Consider the following 24,324-nt stretch of genomic DNA (forward strand, 5'->3'; position numbering starts at 1 on the left):
TTCGAAGACCATAGACCTCTGCATGAAGTATGACGTGACGGGTGTCCATGCACCTGGCCCTAACATCTGTAGGTGGTTTCACTTGCTCTTTGTGGACATTACCTTGGTGGGGGTGTCGGGGGCTGGCGATGAGGGGGCGAGGGCAGGACTCTTGTTCCCAAGACAGCGATTCTCCATCTCTATATCCTCATAGGGGTTCTCCTTCGATGGGAGGTCTGAGGAGAGATCACAAAATACAGCCAGTGACACAGCAACAGAGCAGAGCAAAAGGGCACATTGCTAACAGGCATTTCCAGGTCATTTCAAATCAATTTCAGGCCGATGCAGCATTTAATCGGGGCTAGATACACAAATGTGGCTTCACCAATGTTGTGACTCTTGAAAGTCAACACTACTTTGGTCTTTTACGGGAACATGTAGTGGTTTGTACAGTGCTTCAGTCACAGTTTGCTGTTACAAGCAAATCTGAGGCATTTACCACCTCTTACCTACAAGAGACACTTGGCTACAAGTTTGGCTTTTTAAAATAAGGTTATGCTTCTTCCTTCCTTTCCATTTCTCAGAGCGTTCAAGAACTGAGCCATGCACTTAAGATCAACAATGTTATGTGTTTGGCCTCTATTTCATTAAGAACATGCCCCTCAAACCTTTAGGAATCAAGCAGCAAGCTCCCTTTAGACAGTGTCTGGTGTTTAATGGCTTCTCACAATCTAAAATAAACCTCAGTCATGTGGGGAAGGTGTTGAGACAATGAACAGCTTTACCAGACTGATGATTACTGGCCTCTCTACAGCACCCCGTCTTCTACCCTGAGTTAGTGGTTTTAAAAGAAGCTAAAGCCAGACAGCTATTTAATCCATTTGCAGATAATGGGAAGACTGCTGGGATGAGTCTGTTTGAAGACCGCTTTGTTCCCATTTACGAGCTCTTCTCAGTTTCATGTGATAACCACCGAAGAGAGAAAATAGCTTTAATTCCTGCTTTACATGTGGAAAGTAGACCATTGCTCTAAGTATTAAGGTTACATTACAGAATCATTATACTTATTCCTAATATTATTAACTCTAAAATGTCACTAAAAACACTATTTGTGCGAGGGCTATAAGGCACATTTCTAATATGAAAGGTTTGCAAAATAAAAGTGAGCTTAACAAAATGGTAAATGGCAAACTTGACAATATGTCCCCAAATAATAATAGATCCCTTAGTTCAATGAATTATTATCGTGTCATTACTTTGCACTGATAAAATAGTCACCCTTAACTAAAAGGCAGTGAAAAGCAGGTAGTCAGATATAACAAGCAAATTCACACCCAGAGATTACAGACAACAAAAATGTAATATACCTAAAGTGAAGAAAAACACATTGCACAATTCTGTTTTTGAAACAAACTTGAATGCTAATTCTCCAAAAAATGTTCCCATCTCACTTTGTCTTTTGGGACAGAGTTAGGAAAAATTAGTCAAGCTACAGCTGACACAATATTTAAGCTTCTATAAACAAGGAACAAAAACAGAAGATTTTCATAATTTTACAGCTCAGAGTAAATACATAAAGAATATATGTTATAGTAAACTTAAAGAACCCCAGGACCAGATCTGCATTAGCACACTATATTCAGGCATTAATTACAAACCTCTTGGTATTTTGTTGGAGACCATGACTGCTGTCACAGTTCAAATACTGTCAAAGGTTGGGTATTATAGTACTACAGCAAAACATCCTGCTCAGATATCCGCAGTGACACAACGTCACTCCCTCACCCTTGTATTCATGTCCTGGAAGGCTTACCCAAGATGTCTTCATAGACGTTCTCCTCTGATAAAGTGCGTGTGAGTGACAGCTTGGACTGGGCGTACCAATCGACTCGACAGCCATCTGCGGACGACTGAAGGACATCCTCAAACTCGTAAGACTTCCTGAAGCACAGGAAATGGAGGAGACAGAAGAGCACAGATGTCAGGCCAAAACAGAGGCGCAAGACAGAATACTGAGAGGGAGAAAAATGGATGGGAACTTCAATTCATTAGTACTTTGATTGGTGTTAAAGTCACATAGTAGATGGAAGTCCACCTTTGATGTTTAAGTAATTTTACACGGTAATAAGGCGACTTTATATTGTGTTTTTGGTTTCACTCCGGAGAACAGTTCATTCCTGGCTTCCATAAAGTAATAGTAAAATATTTAAAAGGTGCACATCTATTCTAACACTAACATACATATACAGAGTGATTAAAAAATAAAGTCAAAAAATTTTCATTGGAAAGTAAATTCCGAAAGCTCATTCAAGTCACTCATTAAGCATCTATAAAATGGTTTATATAAAGCGTATCAAGTATCGACTCCCTGCACCAATAAATTATTAATGAAGAGATTCAGTTACATACATCAGGTTTTAAAAAATCACTTTATAAACAACTTCTTATCTTGACCCTTATGAAAATCATGCTGGTGGGCAAGGAACTCTAGCTGAACTGCTATTAAGAGTTTGAAAAAAGTGCAGAGCAACATTTTGCACTGGGGCAAAAAGCTTTCCAACTAGTCCCTTTAACTTCTTGTAAAGTATAGCACTTTTAATCTTTAAGAATGTTTTTTTCTGCCTCCCTGCGGCAACCAATGGATGAATGTATACATCTTATAGTAGTGTGCAATTTTTGAAGGTCTTGTTTTAACTGTCTGGTTTTAATCAAAGAACTTCTCAAATGTCTCAGAGCATTAGAGGAGTAGCTTATTTACATTTTCCTTAGTATTTTAGTATGCAAAAACATCAGCAAAAAAAGCATTGTGCTATGTAAAGTATTGAAAAATGTGCAACTTGCATGCATTTTCTTTGCTATAAATCAGGATACAGTCTTTAAAATTAGCAGTTTCACTTTTCCTTCCATACCCCACTGCAATACAACCCACATTCTACGATTGTGTTGTGCAATTGTGTTGCTGGCAATAGTAACAGGGACTCCAGTAGTATTATTATTAATTATATCTTAAAAGACTATAAGAATGACAGTGGTCACAACAAATGCTTTTCACAAAATATTACATCAAAGGGCAATTTAGTACAATACACAGTAGAAGTCCTACTTAAAGTAAACTAGTCAGTGCAAAATACAGTGTCACAGTTACAATATCATCACTGGATATAGAACAGGGAGAATGTCAGATAGGGCAGAGGCTAATGCTAAAACAATTGGAGGGGACCAACTGGACCAAAATGGAAAGGCATTAAAGTAATTCCATGACACACAGTAGAGCAGTTACACATTGCACTTGGCATCCTGGCCACACTGCCCTCTGAAGAAGGACTCCCTGCCCCTGACAGGACCGACTACGAGGTTGCCAGGGACGACCCTAGCCTAGTTGTAGATGAGATTCATTTGTTATTTATACATCAATTCATTGAGAATTGGTGCCCATCATGATCATTATTTTTTTTTATTTGATATATTTTTTGGAAGTAATACTTTAGCTGGAGTTTTTTATCAGGTCCTTATCGGGGGCTCACTGCTTGGGAAATTCGCTTACGTCCTGCTCAGAGTCCTCGCCTTAATCCTTTAGAAAATCTATGGGACTTACTGTAAAAGTTAAATTGGGAAGATATTTATTTCTCTCTGCGGGAGGAACCCCACAGTATTTCTCCAGCCCTTTGTGAAATTGATTGCAGAGGTCTGCATCCTATTAAATACATTGTGAACAGCTGTCTTTGTATTATATATATTGTTTTTACCAATACTTGGGTATTAAACCAAAAATGGGTATTAAACTCCTTGTGAATGGTAAGAGCTGAGTGCAAACTAAATAAATAATTTATTTTTAATGAGAGCATCTGAAATTGGTGATCAATGCTCCCATTTCCCTATTGCCAACATAATGAAATACTTTTACACAAAGCTACAAAGAAAGGGGAGTACTAGCTATACTTGTCAACAAGGCAGCCACAGAAGTCCACCATATGAGTAAATACACATTGCACTGGGAATTCTGGTCAAATACCACCATTAATGGATACAATAGAGCACACACAGCGTGGTATTTTACAACAGAGACTTTTTAAACAATAATAATACCTTTTCTTTAAAATGAACCTGCCTTTCTGATTCACAGGCTTTGAATTACACTTTGGAGCACAAACGTTTGATAGAGCATGGATTCTATCATCCACGCAGAGGAAAGGAATTCAAGCACTACAAACAAGTCAAAAGGGAAAAATTATTTTGACTGTCCTTGTATATTTTTGTCAGACATTCATATCCACTTGCAGCAATTTTGACAATTAGAAGACACACATACGTGCTTGATCTTCTTAGAAAGGATTTTATAAGATTACCAGCTTTGAATTTCCATTGCTTTGCTTTACACAGCCACTTGCATACGGTTTTGACAAAGAGTTGGGGTAAAATGCATTAAATTTGAACAGTTAAGACTCTTATAAATGTTTGCTGGCTTCACTAAGTAATCTTCTCATATATTATTTTAACTGCCTGCTCAATAAAACCAGATATGGTATGGTATGTAATACATCCAAGCCATGGAAAGTAAATCAGTAAAATCTTTGATGAACGCTGAATTCAGAACGTTTTTGAGCAGAGGGTAAGTCCTACTAGTCTCATATGGTATGTTCATAACAGCAATTATACAGTATAACCTAATCATACAAAGCACTTACACCTAGACCCAATCAAAACATTGACCTACCCACGAATAGCAAATTGAAAACCTGTAATTGTCAGAGGCCATACTCTACTATTTATAAATAAAAACAAGACAGGGAATGTAATTGTAATTGTAAGAATTGTCATTACACTGTGACATTACTGAAAGGCAACCTTATTTTGATTTGCCAATGGCTAAACTAAAATCTGAATTGTTACTGAGCAACCAAAGCACACTCTTCCCATTTTACCACACTTCTACCAAGACTTTTGCTTGTGTTACCTGTTGTTGGCATTGTCCCTGTGTCGGTCGGCCCAGGCTCTTCTGCTGACACTGGGTGGGGGGCAGGTGGGCAGAGGTGGTGGGGGGATGGATGGCAGGGGAGGTAGGTTCCTTTTCCCTTTCCCGAATCCCGCCCCCGAGCCTGTCGCTGCCCCGTGCGTGTGGTGCTGGAAGGTGCGCTGGGGCTTGGGGAGAGGGTTAATGGAGGGGGCACCCGGCTCAGTGTACACATTCTCCTGGTCTCGTCCCCGTCGCGAGCCAGGCCTCACCACAGCCAGGATCCCAAAGATAGGCTCTGCAGCCCTCCTCTCTGCCTCTTCCTGCTCTTCCTTGGACTGGGGGCTGAAATAGTTGCCTGGTAGCCCCAGCGAGGGCTTGCTGGGGCTTTCCTTCATGGCTTGCTCCAATTTTTTGATGTGAGTCAAAACCGTTTTCTTATCCTGGGTACCCTCTGTTGGTTTCCCACTGTTCCCTTTCTCAAATTTCTCCTCCCTCTCCCTTACAGGTGTCTCTGGGGATTTAGGCCTGAAATCCCCCATTTTTCCTGCATTCTCCTTCCCAAGGTCCTGTCTATCCCAGCTCACAAACCTTTTACTGTCTGCCCTCTGGACTTCAATTGATTTGGTCTCCTTTTTCCTCACGATTTCAGGCTCCTTTCTCGCCATCAGCGGGGAAGACAAAGATGGCTCTCTTTTGCCTTCCCACTGGGAGATTTTGTCCCGGATGCTGGCATTGCTTTTGACGCCAGCTGGGGTCTTGGGGTGTTTGTTGTTGCCCGCCAGCCCATTCTCGTTGGCTCGGGGCTCGGCGCTCGCCCTCTTCTGGTTGAGCATGGTAGCACGGCCTGGGCTGTCGCTCAGGTTGTCCAAGGGGGTCAGCGGGCTCTTGGTCTCCCCTTCCCGCCGCAGGCCCTGGCTCTGAGGCACCGCAGTGGGAACCTCCCCTATTTTCAATCCGCAACACTGAAGCCTGTAAGACCAATACAGAAATGATTCACATACTACAAGAACAATAATAAATGAAGCTGCCCCAAATGTTGGACTCATTTGGCAAAAAGGACACAATGCTGGCATATTTATTCTGTACTTTGGTGGTGAATTAACAAAAACTAGGCCTAATTTATAAATCATCCTCACTTTTATAATAAAATGTGTCCATTGGCTACTCTGGTGGGTGGGGTGGTCACTCTGATAGGTGGAGTTGGACAGCGGTACTGACTTATCAATCACGTCTGGTTCAGTTTTGCTTTTTCATCAAGCTTTTTGACTCCGAAGAACAGTGGGAAATTGCACAAAGCCATTTACTCTTACTGTAAGTCTTGCAGAATCTTAAAAATATACATCAGTAGAAAAACACAGAAAAAACACAAGACTTAAATAGCTACCTTTACACCATTACTCTGTACCATATGCATGTCTCTAGTTTTGTAGCGTTCGGTGCATTTTTGCAATTTTTGTGGGAAAAAGAGAATGACACTTTGGAGCGCAGGGGGCTTGTGTGAACTCTCCCTGTGTTTTTAGAGGCCGTGTTTATTTAAAAAGCGAGGAGCACTGGACTTAGAATCTAGGTCAAACTCCTCAGCCAAGAAAAAGAGAGAGGAGGGGCATGTGGGAGGAAAAGTAAGGGAGGGGGGTGGTGTGGGGCTGGGGGGTGAAGGCAGTCGACTTCTTGGCAAGAGAAAAGTTTAGTAAAATGGTCCAGGCCACATACAGATGCTGTGGGAAGGCCAGCTTTCCCCGTGAGCAAAGGCACTAAACCAGAACAGAGCAGCTGAACAAACAGGAAAGCTACGAAGTCAAGAGCTGGGGTTTGAATGAGCCCAATGATTCAACACTGGATGAGGACGTTGCATGTACTATTATTATTTTTTTATATTGTATTCCACACCTTTGAAACCATGTTTAACATCATTGTACACCAATATCAGCAGTCTAAAAATTAATATACAAGCTGAGTAGGGTCCTGGTCTTCAGTATTGACTTGTTTTGCTTATTTTGTAATGGATATTTTTTATAATCACTTCCCCTTAACAACTTTAGTTTGTGTTATCACTATCTTTAATTCATGAGATGAGCCTGCTGCTCAATTAACTACAGTTTACCAGCCCTTTCTCTATAATGCATTTTATTGATTTGTTTCACTGTATTTTTGCTTTAGTGCTCTTTCTGTAAATTATTTCTCCTTTACACTGCAAATCAGCAAGCCGTAAGAGTATCGGTGCTACTTTGCAGAAATATAGTAATGTCTGAGACGTTTGCTTGATGCTATTTTAGCTGGAATAGTTAGTTACCACTGTAGGTACCAAGTACATTTAGGAAAAGCCAACCTAATACCTCACAACAATTCTCATACTCAAAACTATTTCTCAACAAGTTCCTTTATTTCATTTCTGTTCGGATTGCATATTCTAGAAGAAGCATTCAACAAGCAAATAAACAAAGCATTAAAAACAAAAGCAAAATAATAATTGCATATGGGTGCATTTTCTCTCTTCAAATATCTTCTTCACCACAGCATTCTATACATAAGCAAAGAAACTTGCATAAGCTCCTCCCAGAACATACTCTTTCCATCTGGGCTTGAGTTAAAAGCATGTCTGGAGCCAAAGGAGCATTTCTTGAACTATGGGTGTCCTTGAATCAACTGGTATACGAAACGACTCAATGGCCGAGTTCTTGGGAGTTCAGAGTTCCTGGAATGGCTTACATTATAATGAATGCTGAAGTTTCCCCAAGGCTGAGTGCGTAAAACTCACTGTGTGCTTGTAACTGGTGTCAGAGCCAAGCTCAGGACAGCTTGGTTGGCCCAAGAAACTGAAGCCAAGAACACACACATCCATGGAGATCACATTGCTGGAGTTTGACAGTGCCATGCAGCTGAGCCACTGTGGTCGTGCTGAGCCACATGAGAAGCATTGTTCTGGACCAGCTTCCAGCTGTGGTTACAAGGCAGCGTGGTGGCGGGTAACTCTGGCGGGAGGGATGTCCCCGACGGTCCCACATGGCTGCTCTGCTGTCCAGTGAAATCACAGCAGGCAGACTGCAGCACTGGCTTTCCAGTCGCACATGAGGTTAGAGATGAAAACGTTTGGTTTCAAGACTCTGGCCTGTTGTGAATGAAAAGCTGGACGACATCAGCGTTTCTCTTTGGATCCACACACTGCACATGTGTAAAGACTTGTTGAATTGTAATTGTATTCTTGCTGGCCTTAGAAGGGTTGGCACAAAGGAATCAGGGAAAATCAATAACAGAAAAATAATATTAATATCAAAGGTTGACTGAAGGGTACTTCAGCGAAAACAAATTACCAATAAACAATATCTTGTATTAATATTAAAATGATGCATTTTTTGTATTGTGGAATCATTTTAAATGATTCATAAAGTTACAAAAGTCCTCCTGAAGTGACATGGAAGATTTGCGCCTCTCAGTGCCTGAACGCTGCTCATGTTACATCGCGTTGTGAAATCCTTCCAACAGAAAAAACTCTTGTGAAATGGTGCGTTTACATGAGTATGATACAGCCAGGGGTATTTATCTCAGAATTTCTCTCAGTCCGACTATGCATATTTTTATAAAGAAAAGATGTGCTGTAAAGACAACATTAACACAAGTGTTTAGTTTCAAAACGTAGTGAATAAAAATATGGACCCTCCTATAATCATTGTTCTATTCAGCTTCATAGCATAAAAAGGTAACTATGTTCCTTTGCCATTATGTGTTCTACAGGAACAGAATACAAAACACAGATAAACGTTGTCAGCATTGTTTATCATTATAATGGCTGCCTGTTTAGAAAGCAAGATTTTAAAACTAAACACCAAAGCATACTGAGAGAAAACCATTGTAGTTTCTCGTATCTCCCATTTAAAATCGGGACTTGATTAAGACTAATCAGTGGTAGACTAAATCTAACTTTTTTTGTCTGAATAGCCTTTATTAGGGGCTATTCGTGAAAATGTTCAAAAAGCTAATAAATAAAAGCTCTATATTACCTCAATCAACATCACTTAAAGCCTTTCAGATAATTCACTGTTAATAGTCAGATGGTCACATTATCTCTTCCCCCTGTACTTAGTCCCATTGGGCAAAACAAAGTCGCTTCCAGTCAGTACTGAAATCTTTACTTCATTTTATCTTGCAGCACACAGCAGGCTGGCAAAACTCCTGGAACTGATCCTTGTTGCTCTTGAAGAGGCCCATCTTAAAATGATACGGTGGCTGAGCTTTATGAAGTCATCACGAAATGTGTGCCTATTTCACTCTATCAGGCAGCTGGGAAGCACACCATTTTAATAGTTAGGTCTCAGCAAAATGACTGTTTTACCTGAGATTGTATCACATCGTCCTTGAATAGACCTGTACCAGAAAACAGACAATGACACCCCACCCCTTCAGCTCCTCTCATCCTTACCCGTTGATAGATTGGTAGATACCGTTTTCAGAATTCCTACAGAGCAGCAGTACCCTACCACCGGTCATCATGCTAGCAGCTGGCATCTTCACCGCACGCCTGTGGGCAGAGAACAAAGAGAAATATAGGTCAGCCTTTTATTTCCAGAGACCCCAAGAGACACGTTCCGTGAGGTCTAAAAAGAGATAAAGCACTCAAACCAATATATTAAACTTTTTAATATAAATTAATGTATAAATGAAAAAGGTTTCAGGGAGTTAGCTAAAGGAGACAATCAATCTTCTGTCAGATCACACCTTGCAGGTTACAGCCATGTAAAATTGCTGTGAACCCAATCCCCGCCCTGGTAAACAGCCACGCATCTTCAATTCTGTGGAGAATTGGTTTTGTACAGCAATAGCAGTAATGGAAAATGGCAGTCAGGATTTGGCAGGGGGAAAGAAAAAACTGATCTGTGAGGGAGAGTTTATAAAAAAGTGTAAAATGTTTTGGGAAATTAAGTTTATAGATCTTAGCTCAGACGAAATATCAACCCCTCTGTGGTGTAGCTGGTTAAAATATGATTTGCTCTTTGAAAAGAACACCATCCTAACATAGAAATGTTGTGCTCTTTTCTTTCAGACAATCGCCTGTGTGTTTCTTCACGCTCAGGTTTTAGAGAAAAAAACTGTATGGGGATAATTGCCTGCTGAGACATAGACACAATGTATTTTTATGAATACAAACAGGAACTTAGTTGCTTAAAGGATCTAAACAACATGGTGGTATGTTATTAATAAACCTATAATTGTTTTTGATCTGTGCCTACTCTTTCTCCCCCCCTTTCTGCTCAACACATGGCAAATAAAATTAGCACATTGCAGCTCAGCTAAATATTATGCAGTAGTAAAAATCAGTTCTCCACAAAAAGCTTCACACATTTTTACGGACTGTGCCGTTCATTGTTGTTTGACATTACACGACACAGCAGACATTTCTTCTGATAAGTCTGATAAGCCATGCCTCAGAGTTTTCCTGTTCTGCATCTTTACCTGAGCTCATCTGTGAAAAGGAAAGACTGAAGGTACAAACTTACAGAGAGGCTGTGCAGTAGGAATAAGTCTGCTAAAGCACAGTTTGTACACCCTTGCATTAACTGCTAGGTTGTTTATAGAAACCACTTGAAATTAATAACCCTAAGCCACAATGCTGTAAAACACTGGGGTGTTTAACGCTGAGCTCGGAAAGGCAGGAGATTTTACTAAAGCAAGAAGATGGAGAGATAGACGCAATTATTACCAACAGGAAATTCACCCAGAGTTTGTATCATTTTTAAGGGTAATGAAAGCTCGTCTACTTAGCAACTTCTCTACTTTTCTTTCCAGCTTTTACATTTAACCCTCTCTTTGCATTCTCTCTCTCTCTCGCTCTCTCTCTCTCTCGTGGGCTGCTTTCTTCTTGGAATCTTTCCCGGAGAATCATATGACTCAAGAAAACCCCAAACCCTCCCCCTTGCTCCTGACGTTTAACCCTCCTTAATTACCTCTGCCCCCACCGAGAGCAAGGGATGGTTGCGTCAGCGCATTAAGGTTCTTCAGGGAAGAAATTATTTTCAGCTGCGAGAGGTCACATGTTGAAAATCATAAACTTTCCCTTTTTTTGGGGGAGAAACGGGAGGAATTAAAAACAGAAAGCCACTGCGAATGGGGCCTGAGGTTTGTACGCTGCCCCAGACAAAAACGGAGACGAGGGATTCTTGACGGGGCTGCAGTCCCTCAGAGGACCGAACATACCAGTAATGGGCCTCTAGTGGATGGCTTAGGGTTTGAATAATTGAGTAAAATGTTGAGTTGCTCAATGAAAAGCTGTAAATTTGAACGGGTCAGTGTTACAGATCTGGTCTACAATGTGTTCAGTAGCTCCTGTGGTTTAAGTGCTATGCAGTGCTGTGCACAGTGTAGCATGTTCAGGTCTGCAGTGTCAAAGTGTCATGCTACATTGTCTGTTTTGCAGTTCAGGGGTTACAGTGCATTCAGTAACCGACTGTTGTGCTGCTGCCGTGCCAAACTGATGGTACCATGTTGGAAAAAGATAAAAAGTCTGTGAATGTGAAAGGGTGAGAACCCATAATCTTGTAAAGTAGTAAATCTGACAGCATTGCCATGTTTATTGCTTTTGTTACTGGGGTAACTTCATTTTCTTCTAAAGAATAATTCTAGCCCGGGCCACTTTTTGTTCAAATGTGCTATTGTTACGCAAAAGCCGAAAAATAAGTGCACTTCCACAGTGATTATAAGAAGAGAAGCCATCTGCTCCAGCCTATAAAAATCTTTAGGGAGTGTGACCTCAATGGCCTCTACCTGCCCCACCCCCCTTTACCTAGATGCTGAAATGTGATTGGTTTGACTGCATCTTAAGCATTATCACTGGATTAAATTAAGATTAAATTACTTATATATAATTATTCCAAACAGTTTCACAAACTCAGCCTAGCTTTCTTGTATCTACTGTGCCAGTCTTTCATGAGGTCATAAAAAAGTGTCTTTGAACTACAAATGTGATCTGGTGTCAATATAAGAAATTCACTCCATTCAAGCAACAATAAACCACTCAGAATTGCAAGGTCATCAAATTATGCATTTTAAAGTTAGAAAAAAGCATAACAAATATTTATTAAACAAAAGGACAGTTTAAAAACTTTTCAGGCAGGTTTAGAAACTGTTCAGTGTTTATTGTTTAGTAGGAGAGAGCATACAGTGGCAGATTGACTGAGAAAACACATATTTGCCCCCATCCCATAAATAAGACACTAGATGCTACTATGTTGAGAATTACAACTTCCTAGTGTCCAGTTTTAAAAACATTAAATGTAGGTAACCTTTCCCTCGGTTTACCCAGGTTTCATTGCTGCATAATGATTTTACTGTGCCTGGGCTAGTTAGACCTCAATGTCTTCCTTGTCACCAACTAAGCTTTGCTGACGCCATCGCTAGATACTAAAACCATGGCACACAAACATTGAATGCACTTATTACTAACTAGCAATAACAATTTACTAGTATCAAATGGACAAGAGATGACAATACATTCTTTATCTGTTATGTTCTTATGTCCTTTAACAAAGTGTCAAGGTCTCTCAGCTCAGTGCACTTTGAGTCCCACTTTGGATTGTGGACTCCAGCTGATAACCTCTGCAACAAACCCTGAAGTGATATACATTTATCTTTATTTGTATGTAGAGGTTTCCACTCACAGCTGCTTCACATAAAGATGCTGTCCTTCAACACTAGGCCCCAAAGAAGTAAGTAACTGGATGACATCATCCTTTCATTAATGGGTCTTGCAAGTTTCTATACAAGAGAGCACTGTAATTTTCCCATCCCTCAGAAAGACATCTCACTGATTATAGCCAAGGAGTCTAAAATAATGAACTGGCGCACCCCGGCACTCCTGTGTAACGTCCTACACACTCCTTCCTTTTGTTTATTTCTCAGGGGAAAGTGCATGCAAAAGTCTACAGATAGAAGACATTCATTGTGATGTCGGCTTGTTTTCTTGCTCAGTCTTGGAAATGACAGAGAAACGCATCCCAACCATTTTCGTGTCGAGTGTTTACCTTCAGAATTCAGCAAGACTTTGGTCTGAACCAATTTAACGTAAAACTACACGTATCAGGCCACATATCAGGGAAGCTTTTCTAATGAATTTCATGTGTTATTGCATTGTGTTGTATTGGAAGAAGTCAAGTCATTCCTGATAAAAACATGCACAAAACCTTTCCTTGCTATATTAATCCGCAAGCATTTTAATGAGCATTTTAGCTGTAAATGAATCTTTGTTAAGTAGAGTAATTAAAAAACAGTCTACATTCCACATGGATAATGCAAGTGGATGAGAACAGATTATGAAAGCCTGGAGGCAAGTTAATAAGAACTGAAACGGAGCCACAAAATGGCAATGTTTATTTCTATAGGTATTTCTTGCGGTTGTTTCCATATTCTAAAAGAGCCAGTCTATACTAACACACGTACAGCTTATTTGGCAATGCTTTTTTGGTGGCTAATTTAATTTAATTAATATTAAAGCTGCACATAAACTAAAAATACATGAATACGTAGATTTTTTTAAAGTACTATCACCAATGTTGTTTGGGCTGTCCGGGAATTTAAAAAAGTAAATTGTTTCTACCAGTGTGCGATCAATGAATTACAAGAACTGAATTCCTTCTTCACTTTCAATTACCTTCCAAACCCCTTAGTTATTAATCCAATACCACAAATTCCAGATTGTTTAGATAGACTTTACATGGCTTCTACAGGACCATCAGTTTTCCTTAAAGTGACAACAGACATATTTGCTTTGACCACAAACAGGCAGGCCCAAACCAGTAAGCACCATTGCTGGGTACCAACCTTCACAATGTTAACAGCAAGCACTGGTCCAGAGTGTACTTTCTATGAAGTGAGAGGTCTGAAAAATGTGAGTCTTCCATGGTTTCCTGAGGGAACCTTTGCTAGCTGTGTGTGCTTTAACCTGACTGAGTTTGGGCGAGGAGCCAGCTTCTTAAAAGGGGGAAGGGGTTTCACAAATAAACAATGGAATTTTATCTCTCCTCAGCAGAGTCAGTTCTTTTCTGTGGCCTGTCTGGGGCCCAGTTTTCCCAAGCAGATCCCACAGCAGGCTCTGGAGGCCAGCCAAGGCACTGTGTGTGCATTCGACTCGTCTCTCTCTGTGGGGAATCGCTCCCCTTCCCTTCGCTCATAGTAAACATCACTTTCAAGTCAGCCCATGGGAATCCCAATGACAGGCACATGCTGTACTGGGAGAGCCACGGCTCAAACCTAGCTGGCACTTTGGGTTGGCTTGCTACTCCACAACTAGAGTGCTGGTGTTGAGGAACTGAAAAGAGTTTGAGACTGGACTAAAGAATGGCAGAGCCAAAACAGAAAAAACAGTCTGACATATGTAAACACAGAAAAGTCATAAGTCATACACCTTACCATTACTTTAGTCCATTCATCCAGCTATCCACAATGAATATCTGCTTCATCAAGTGAAGGGTTGTGGTGACCTGGCGGGCACAGGATGGGACACCAGTCCATTGCCGAGCATTACATTAGTAACTAGTTACTAGTTTCTGCATGGAAGGGATTTTGGAAGTTGATACTTAATGTGGTTCTTTGGTATTATTACTGTGCCTTAAACACAGAACTCTCTCTAGATACCAATTTGGATTATATGGTTATTAGTTCTCTATGCTATCAAAGAATGAACAGCAAACTTACTGTAGTCCCCCCATTATCTGTCCAGTTTAAGTGCCATTGGATTAAAGAGATAACAGCAAACCGAAATGCATGATAGTGTCACTTCATTTTCAGGGACAGGGCAACAAAGAGGAAAGGAGTGAGGAAAAGAAAAAACAAACTATGAGTTCCTCTACAGCCAGGCCTGGAAGCCAGTAGGAGTGTTTTTGCGTGTGAATGAATGTGCGTTGGGGGGGAAGGGGTAGAGACCGCAAAAACAATCCTGTCTCTCATCTGCAACGGGGAATCGAGTTTCAGCGGCATACAGGGGAGGAGCGAAACCTCTTGCTGCCTCCCTGCCCTCACAGCTTCATGTTCTGTATTTTGCTCCTCAATCGTGCCTACAGAGCAATCTGCTCCCCATTAGCAAATTGGCTGCAACGGACTGGGCTTGTTTCAACTGATCCATGTGCGCAGCCGACTTCAGCTCCAGGCTACAGCTTACTCTTGTCTGTTTCTTAGTATTATATTCCTCCACAGGTATCGTTAGGGCATATTCATGAACTCATGTCATGCTTTTGGTACTGGAAAAGATTAAGAGATTGGTGGAATGAATTATTTTCTCATTCTTAGTCATTAAAATAGTGTTGATGTTTTTAATGTAGATTTTTGTCCATTTTTAGAAGAATTTCAAAATATTGCTAGCTTTTTTTTGTTGTCTTTACAATAGCATCTGTAGCAGAGAAAATAAAGAAAGGAAGCATATTAGCCACACTACTTACAATGGGGAAATCATTGAAATTATGCATAAACTATAGGAGGGATAGGTGTGCCACTGAAGCCTTGATCACAGATGATTGATGTATCAGAGGCCAGAGATCCCCGCACCCCCTGTAATGTACTTGTCAAAGCCTGTACGTCTTGAATGGACTGTGTTCTGTAAAGGGCTCAGGACTAAAAGAACCACATTAGAAGCAAATGTGTCGTTGATTCCCAGGTGTACATGAAAAGAGAAGAAAGCACAAATCCCCCAGTACAAACAGATACTTACAGTGCCGGATTCCTTTCTAAGACAATAAACAACAAGCCAATATGAACAGGGATTTGAATAGGCTTTTGCACAGGATTCTCCTTCTCTCTCTTCCCATCTCCTTCCAGAAGTGCATAGTATGTCAAAACTACGGTCTGGATAAACAGGCTTTTCCTCTCCATGTCTTTCCGGCTTCACTATGTTGCTCGATTTCCTCTTTGGCAGCATCGTGGACCAGGAAGTAATTTATTTGCTTTTCAGAAGATTCATAGTCTTTGAAACAGTCCATGAAAATTTCCATGAAAGCACAGACCCGAAATGCAGATTATAAGGCAATCCTTGCTTGCAAGTGCATCCCCGTCAGAGTTCTCAACTCTGTTCCCTTTAGCTTGAGAGCCATTCACACACACACACAAAAAAACAAGAGGGCCACAGTTTATAAATGTGAAGAATGTGAAGAACCATTGATTAGGGTGATTAATCATGTGAAGAACCGCGAGTCAAGCAAAATGATGTATTTTTATGTGCTGGCAAAAACTGGCAATTTTTTTGAAGAAAAGGGTTTGATGGGGCGGCGAGTATGCTTTCCAGTCCCATGCCAAAGTAGTGCAGTGCTTTGAAATGGCCGATAAAAAAAGAAAAATGAAAAAAAATTAGGAAGTATCCTTGTTTTTAAAAATGAGTCCATTTGGGGTCTGGCTTGGCCGCTCTGTGATATCAGAGAAGCACGCCTACCACACACCTGAAGAACTGAGCCCGGAAGTTTTCTCAGCTGCTGTGGGCTGGTCGGCCCGCACATAGGGAGGGGAAGTGCGGCTCGCGAGTGACCGCTTCACTGCAGCCCACCAGTGCGTCCACTTCCCTTTGCGATGCTTTCATCCACTCTCCAAATTCCGCCAGCCCACCACGGCCCAGATTTGCTGTGCTCTGCTGTGACCTTCTGACCCCAGAGTCAGCTCTCCCAGCTCCACTGCAGAAAACTAATTCGTTCAAACAAGAGGCTCACATCCATTGAAGTATATAGGACCATGTATGCCCCTTGCTGAGCTCCAGGGTTGAAGATGGCAGTGCAGGCCTTTTGGTGAGGTTGTCACAAGTTCATCTGTAGTACCAACATTGGGGATTGAATGACTGCCTTCCCCTCCAATTTCACATACCTTCCCCTCCAATTTCACATACCTTCATTGCACTTTTACTAGAAGCTAAACACCATGACAACATGGCATTATCAGTGGGTCATTCCCCAATAAAGTAAATTAGCACATTCATGCAGTTGTGTTGTGTTGTGTTGTCTGACTTCAGTCCTGGCATTGCATTATTTGTAGCTCAGAGCCTAGATTCCAAGTGTACTGCTTCCAGATCATTCATTACTGTAATCTACAGAAACCACAGGTGAATGTAGTATAGTCTAGGTGATAATTGAATCATACTGAATAAAATTATCCATCCATCCATCAATCAATCTTATCCTGCTTATCCTGGTGAGGGTCGTGGGGGAAGCCGGAGCCGATCCCGGCAGGCATAGAGCGCAAGGGCTGAACAAAACTATCTCAAGTAAAAACATTTTGCTTATTTAGTAGAAGAAAACAATCTTTGAAACAATATAATGTGACATCAGACTAGTGTGACAACTATTATAGGTTGTGCTGAAATGGAAAATCCTTGGATTCCAACCCATATTCTCATGATCGCAGATGATACAGAAACTTTCACAACAATTCTCCTAAATTTAATTAAAATGATCTGATTCATTCCTCGTCATGTAGTAATGTTTAAACCAGAATTCCCGAAAGTGAGGCAGCAGAGAGTGATAAAATGAGAGAGCGAAAAACACACAAAAATCCCAGCTGGGAATGATTTGCCTAATCAAACCACATTGACAACTAAATACAACCCTGCAATGCGTTGGCTTTTTAAATAGAAATCAAATTACTTTTTAATTAAATAAAACAAGAAGCAAAGAAAATGTAGTGTATTGTATTGAAGACAGGGGGGTAAATAAAAGCCAGCGAACAAAGCTTGACAGCCCTAATGTAACAATTTGAAATCAAAGTAACCAGAATAACTAACAGGTTCCAAAGAGCTCAAATGAAATGTTGGGTCAGAGGAGTGTTTTCACAGACATCTGTGTTGCTGCATAGCATATATATCCAGATCAAATGATTTTCAGCTGTCCACCACCACAATGTGACCGATTGCAGCAGCTCTTATCACTGATTCGGGATGAATGCACACCTCCACGTACCACCAAATATGCATCCTAGGCTTGGGGCAAGTTACAAACTGGACCCTCCTTGACTTTTGAGGTTTAAGGATGCCAATTTGGATTTGTTGTCCTACCTGCGTCATTTGTGACCATAACTCACAGCATCAGGGCTGACAACTAACCCTGTGCAATACCTGTCAGCAGACCAGCTTGTTAAACATGACTTTTCGTACACAAAACAGGGAATTCTGAAAAATCCACTAAGGAATGAATGCAATGACTGCTATTACCTGAGTATATAATAAGTTGTTCAAATATATATGATTTGCTCTTCGGGGTGTGCAAAGTTGCTGAGCCACATTTTTTTTTTTTTTTTTTTAATCAGGGTTTGATCTCTTGAGAGAATGAATATGACAGTCTAATTCAGGAATACAAACGAAAACCAAAATAGCCTTGTGACAGCTTTAACCCCCTGCCCTTCCTCCTCCCCCTTTAGTGAACTTCATGAAAAAACACTACATGAAACTGAAAAATATCCTATGTATTGTAACATAGGATGATGATGATAGGGGACTACATTACATTTTGAAAAAACAATTTGTGCTTTAATACATACAATTGTCTCTCTCTTTGCAGCAGTCCCTGCCACTTCTTTATTTAATTTTGTAAGCATTTATGGCATCTTTCTGCTCAGCTACATCATTGGAGTTACTTACTGCCATGATAATAATAGAGTTTGCATTTCAGGTCTGTACAAAGCTAACACTTCAGTTGACAAGACAGAACCTGTGAGCATGTATTTTTTTGTATCATTAATGTGGACAATAAACTTAATGCTACTTGTTTTCATTCCATTCTCAACTCAAAAGTCACTACATTTCTTCTTCTCAATCTATTTTTTTATGATATACACATTGGAGGATTGTTTTCAAGACATACTAAACTGCTTTTGTATAAAACCATTCAGTATTCCTGACAGCCACTACTGGTGTGATCAATATTTTGTCAAGACTAAGTAAAGTAAACTGCACTTGCATTTGATTTCTCTGCTTTGGATCTAGTCTTTCACAGTGACAACTCCTGATTAGTAAACACTATCCTCTTTGGGGTAAGATGTTAATCTTTCACTAGCAGTGCTAAATACACACTTGAGAGCTATTTAAAGAAAGGTACCTAAAACAAATAACTTCTGGTAAGTAAAGTTCCTGGACAGTCTTCAATCACTGGGATATTTTTGTAAATTTGGGAACGAAAATGAATTGGTTTCTAAGGAGAGGATTATCAATTCTAGACAACTCTTAAAAGGGAAAAAAACATACATGCCAAAGTCATAACTATTTGGAAACTTGGATTTAATTCCACCAGTGTCTTATCTCCAGGTAATTTATACCTGACATTCCATTATAAATTTAGATGAGCATGATTTTCAATGCTGCTGGTTTTGCAGACTTGCTTTCACCAGTGTTATGCACTTGCAGAAGTCTGGTACTGTTTGGACTTTCATGATCTGCAAAGGTTGCACAGCATTTTAGGTCATATTCAGTAAACTCATGTTAGGTTAACCACCCCTTCTAATGTGCTTTTGCAAACCCTTCAGTTAGCACTCAATGATTTACGTGACATGTCCCAGCTGTTAACCAAGCAACTGTAAAAGTTCTATAAATACGGCCAAAAACGGATTTCAGTTTTCTATTAAGTTTAAATACATCTAGGACTTATTCATTCTTATCCCCATTTTCCTTTTCATGACATTTCACGTCTCCTTTCTCCTGTGTCACTCTTGCCTCCTTTATTTCTCTGTTCTGGGGGTCTGCATTTGAATTCCCATCACTGCTCTAAATCCCCTCTCTGCGTTTATGCGGGGAACAGATTTTTCTAATTCCCCGGTATTCCCTACAGAGTTTCATGGCAAAAGCTTGGGAAAACTATCTTCCGGAGACAGCAATCCAGTGTATTTTGTTTGACATATGCTACATATGGGATTTTTTTTTTTTTTTTTTTTTTTTAAAACAACTTCTTTCAGAATATGAACGAGTGAGCAGGGCAACAGACAACCTACAGACAGATCAAGCCAGAAACCCTACTTAGACACTGTAATCAGAAAGTAATAACAAAAATAGCTATAACTTTTCATTTCTTCAATCAACCATGTTATTACGCGATTTAAATCTATCATAATGTAAGGTGCTCTTCATTCTTTTCAAAGCATCTTTAAAAATCATATTTTATTACAATAGCGTGTGATTTTAAGGCATAGATGTAGTGGCATACAGGTATAAAGGGGATAAAATGTCACAGTCTGGAAAGCACACCTTTCCTTAATAGCCTTTGTTGGGTTCTACAGGTTTGACTTCAGGTTTGCAGCAACTGAAGTCATGGTCTCTGATTGAAAGCCACCACCTCTGCTTCCCAGGCTCAACACGCATCACAGCAACAACAACAGCTTGGAAGCACAAGTCCGAGAGAGAGAGAGAGAGAGAGAGAGAGAGAGAGAGAGAGAGAGAGAGGCGGAGGGGGCTGTTGTGACTTGTGGGGGGGTGGACAATACCTACATCTGCCCGTCTCCTGACACAAACAATGCTTGGGAACTCCAGGAATTCCTGGGTGCAGGAACTCTCAGGCACACCAAAGGCACATTCTACCAACCTCACCATAGAGACAGCTGGGCCCCCTCTGACAAGGCTGTTTCCCGCAGCAACAATCACAGTCTGATGGCCTCCTGCAGAGGTGCCAGTTGTCAGGCCATCGCATGTGAATTGACACTGGCTGAACAATTGTGGGATCTCTTCTTTTTCTATCCAGAATGAACATCCATTTCCCTGTGTATTGTTCCTGATCCAAGCCTAATCCACTGCAGTGGAGGCAGAGCTGGACAGATGTTACAAACTGTGTCCCTCCTCAGAGCGAAGTGACACTACGAAGTGATGAAAGCAGGCCTGGTCAACCACACAGTTCTCAATGGTTGTCCAATTGTGACAACGTTGTCACAACATTCTGGTAATGTGAAATCACGCTCAGCCAACGTGAATTTGGAAACTCCCAGATCTGTTAGTATAATGTGGTGTTCAACCAACGAAAATAGAGTGCTACATATTTTAAACAATCTTAAATGTTGTTAAATAACATGGAAAACCATATTGATTAATTATATAGGCTAAGTATTCAAGAACACATCTAGTGGAAACATCACTTAAAAATACATACAGCTATTGTCTTTCGTTTCAGTATCGTGGCAACATTATCTTTGACAAAAATGAAATCACGGAACTCTCTGTAAACATTGCAAAAATGTTATGTTTGCCACAACCAAACCACAACTTTCCACCAACTTTTTTCTGAAGTGTTGCGATGTTAGTGGTTACTTTTCTTTGCTCTTGAAAAGACAAAGTAGTAATAAAAGTTAACAAGAGGAAGCCATTCAGACCATTTCACTCCAATATGGTGTTTCATAGCTGGAATTGAGATGTAATCCAAGACCAAAATATTTTGAGTACCTGTGTACATGTAGGCATTTTACAAAACTCTAGTGTGTGTTCATATTGTACTCGTATAGGAATGTGTCAGTGTGAGTGACATTTGGTCTCTTACAGTTACATTTTCAGTCTCTAGTTGCCCTGATTTCTGTGTTTTGCTTTACTGTGCATTGGCTCACAGTGGGCCTAAAGCTTCCTAACAAATGTGCCTCTCTGTGGCTAACTTGTCTGCCGAGAATGTAAACAACTCAGCTTGTCCATGAGGACTCTGATAAGGCTGAAGAGAAGAGCTGGCCTTTCCAAAATATGGCAAACTGACACAGAGAATGACATGGTTTTTGTCAGTGGCCACGAGCGCAAGACACAGCATCTGTAAACATTCTTTTAAATACAGTTGAAGGAGGCTTGACTGACATAAACCAACTTCCAGCCAAGCCACACTTTCTGTGTGGTGTGATAAAATGGTTGCAAAAATGTACACTATGAACAGCAGAGGCAAGCGAGCGACAAGCACATTTATGGCAGAGGAAGGAGTTGAGCTGGGTCCAGCTGAACCAGAGAAGATTGCTTCTTCAGCAAGATACAAATTCCATAAGGGATCAACCAGACATCTCTCCTGATTATAGATCATGCACCTGCGCCCAGCTTACATTATATTTACCTTCTCTCAATCTTCCCTTTCCTTAGCAAGATATTGGAATTCCAGTGCATCAGACAAAGCGGGCAGGTAAACCACACCATACCTTCAAAAGCACAGGCTTGCAAGCACCTGGGAAATGGCTCTCAACACAAACATGTTAACTATCTGCTCAATTCTGATAATTACCAAAACTCATAACTCTAACCAGAAAAAATATCTTAAAGAATCTACAGTATAATAAACAAACCATTATTCCATAGATTCTAAAGATTTAAAAGAAGGATGAGACCTTTATATTGCAAACTTCCTTTAAAAAAAGCTATTTGTAAACTCAGGCTGCTGGTTATATTTCAGTCAGGTGGTATGAACAAGTCATTTCTTTGTCCTCTTTTCTTTCATCCGTCTCTTCTGGTATCTTTCTTAAAGTCCCTCAATGGTGTCTTTCACCCAGTTTAATACTACATTCACACATTACAAGAATACAGTCAATTGCAAAGTGAGATGGCCAGATATTCTGTGTTTGTCAAGTTAACATCTGCTAAGCAATCTACCTAACCTAAACTAGATTTAGGAAAACGACAAATATGTATTCATGGAATTAATTTAAATACAACAATTAAAATACAATTACTAAATACAAACAATTCTAATAAAACACCTTTTTACAATTTAACTCATTCAGAAGACTGATTGTTGTGTTCCTTTCATTTAAACAGTTTTTTCGTTTGTTTGTTTATTTGTTTGATTGATTGGTTTTATTATATAATATAACCTTGCAGTATATAAAATGTAATTATATGGTCTATGTATATTGTTTATCATCATGGAGACCATAGTCCATTATGGCTCTCCACTGTTCTCATTGAATTCCTTTTATTGATTCTCAATTCTGTACCACAGAAGTCTTTAGTTCACAAAGCTGTGTCAATCTAAGAATGCACTTTTGTCAAGGGCTGGTTCTCAAACAAAACTGAGCTTTTTAACACCAGTCATTCGCCATCCTCCTGGGCCACACTGACAAAGTAGTTTCTGCTAAGCTTAGGTTTGAGAACATTGTTTAGAAAACAAGAACAACATTTAAAAAATCAAGTGTTATAAAGGGGCTCTTGGCATTCAGGGAGTTTTTACAGTGTCATACAACTCCAAAGTTTCCTTTTTTATATCAACACTGTGAAACTGAAGTTGTTTGTTGGATCCAAATTAAATTCAAATCTAGGATTTCAGGCTCAGATATTGGCACTTCCAAGGGATCTACACTTCAGTAAGGCACTGAACTAGCACATGAAAATCAGGTTTGAATCAAATCCTGCAATACAATTGAATGACATATTTTGTAAGTCGCCTTGGACAAGGTTGTCTGCTAATAAATAAATAAATTAATAAATAATAATTATAGTAATGGACATACTAAGCTTGCCAACATCTGATCAAGACCAATGTAAGTGATTTGGGTCATATCTCTATACAAGATTCTCTATACAAGATCCTTGGGAGTCCAGGCCCAAGCTCAGTACCATCTTCCCAAAATCAGGGATGAAGTAAGGCCATCTGATTATTAAGAAACTGGCAAAAGGTTATGTCAGAGAATAACCATTCATCCTCAGGATTCTGCTCACACTTGTGGTTTGAGTCTGTGAAGGAAAACTGGATTCTCACATTACAAAGTGGTTTCAAGTAAATGAAAATCATAGGACAGAACACAAACAAAACAAATGAACGAAAACTAAAACAAGGGAAAAAATGCAGGAAAAGTATAAATAATAAATGTAACTAAAATCAACTGGATCAATGCAGAATTAGATTGTCTTTTAAACAAGCTTCTTTTCAGTATGAATCTTAAACTGCTTCCCCACCCCCCACCCCCATGGTGTCCAGTCGAATTGGAAAACTTTCAGTAGAATGCATGAAAACATTCCCATATTTACAGCTGAAGCTGAAATGTAACCCTTTACTCAGTTTTCTGGATTGATAGGTGAGATCCCCTTCTGGGCATAGCTAAGAGAAATGTCTGCTCACTTCCAAAGTTCAGAAAGCTAAGGGTCAAATAACTCATTAGTTACTGAAAAGCACCCATTGTCAAATTCAACAAAATAGACCACCTCACGCCCTTCATTTATCAAGTTTTCTATTATTGGTGTGCTCACGAAAGCCAGGCCAATGTTATACAGACTGCTCACATACAGAATGCAGAGTGCTGACAGTGGACGCTTGTGTGTAGGGTTTGGGAGCTCACGTTTTAAGCCACAGGAGTAAAGGACAGTCTTTGGTTGCTTTTGTTTATGTGAAGTTTCTGGTTTTAAACATCCCAATAGGTGTCATCCACATACTGTACTTCCACACAGGAGAGTGCCGCAGGGTCTACAGGAGGGAGGCCACTTGAGCCACGATCAAACACACTTAAGTCTA

The 24,324-nt window shown here is 40.1% G+C and overlaps 1 protein-coding gene across 2 annotated transcripts in view; it reads right to left on the reverse strand.

Moving 5' to 3' along the window:
• Window positions 1-24,324, reverse strand: part of LOC136771855 (DENN domain-containing protein 2A) — a 43,746-nt gene that overhangs the window by 12,078 nt on the left and 7,344 nt on the right. For both annotated transcript variants that reach the window (XM_066724401.1, XM_066724402.1), the window contains exons 2-5: window positions 9,348-9,446; window positions 4,934-5,902; window positions 1,793-1,920; window positions 103-215 (exon numbers count right to left, since the gene is read on the reverse strand). In XM_066724401.1, coding sequence (XP_066580498.1) covers window positions 103-215; window positions 1,793-1,920; window positions 4,934-5,902; window positions 9,348-9,446 — 1,309 coding nt within the window. The remainder of the gene's footprint in view (window positions 1-102; window positions 216-1,792; window positions 1,921-4,933; window positions 5,903-9,347; window positions 9,447-24,324) is intronic.

Source organism: Amia ocellicauda, chromosome 15, assembly GCF_036373705.1.
Source record: "Amia ocellicauda isolate fAmiCal2 chromosome 15, fAmiCal2.hap1, whole genome shotgun sequence".
Taxonomy (NCBI): Eukaryota; Metazoa; Chordata; class Actinopteri; order Amiiformes; family Amiidae; genus Amia; species Amia ocellicauda.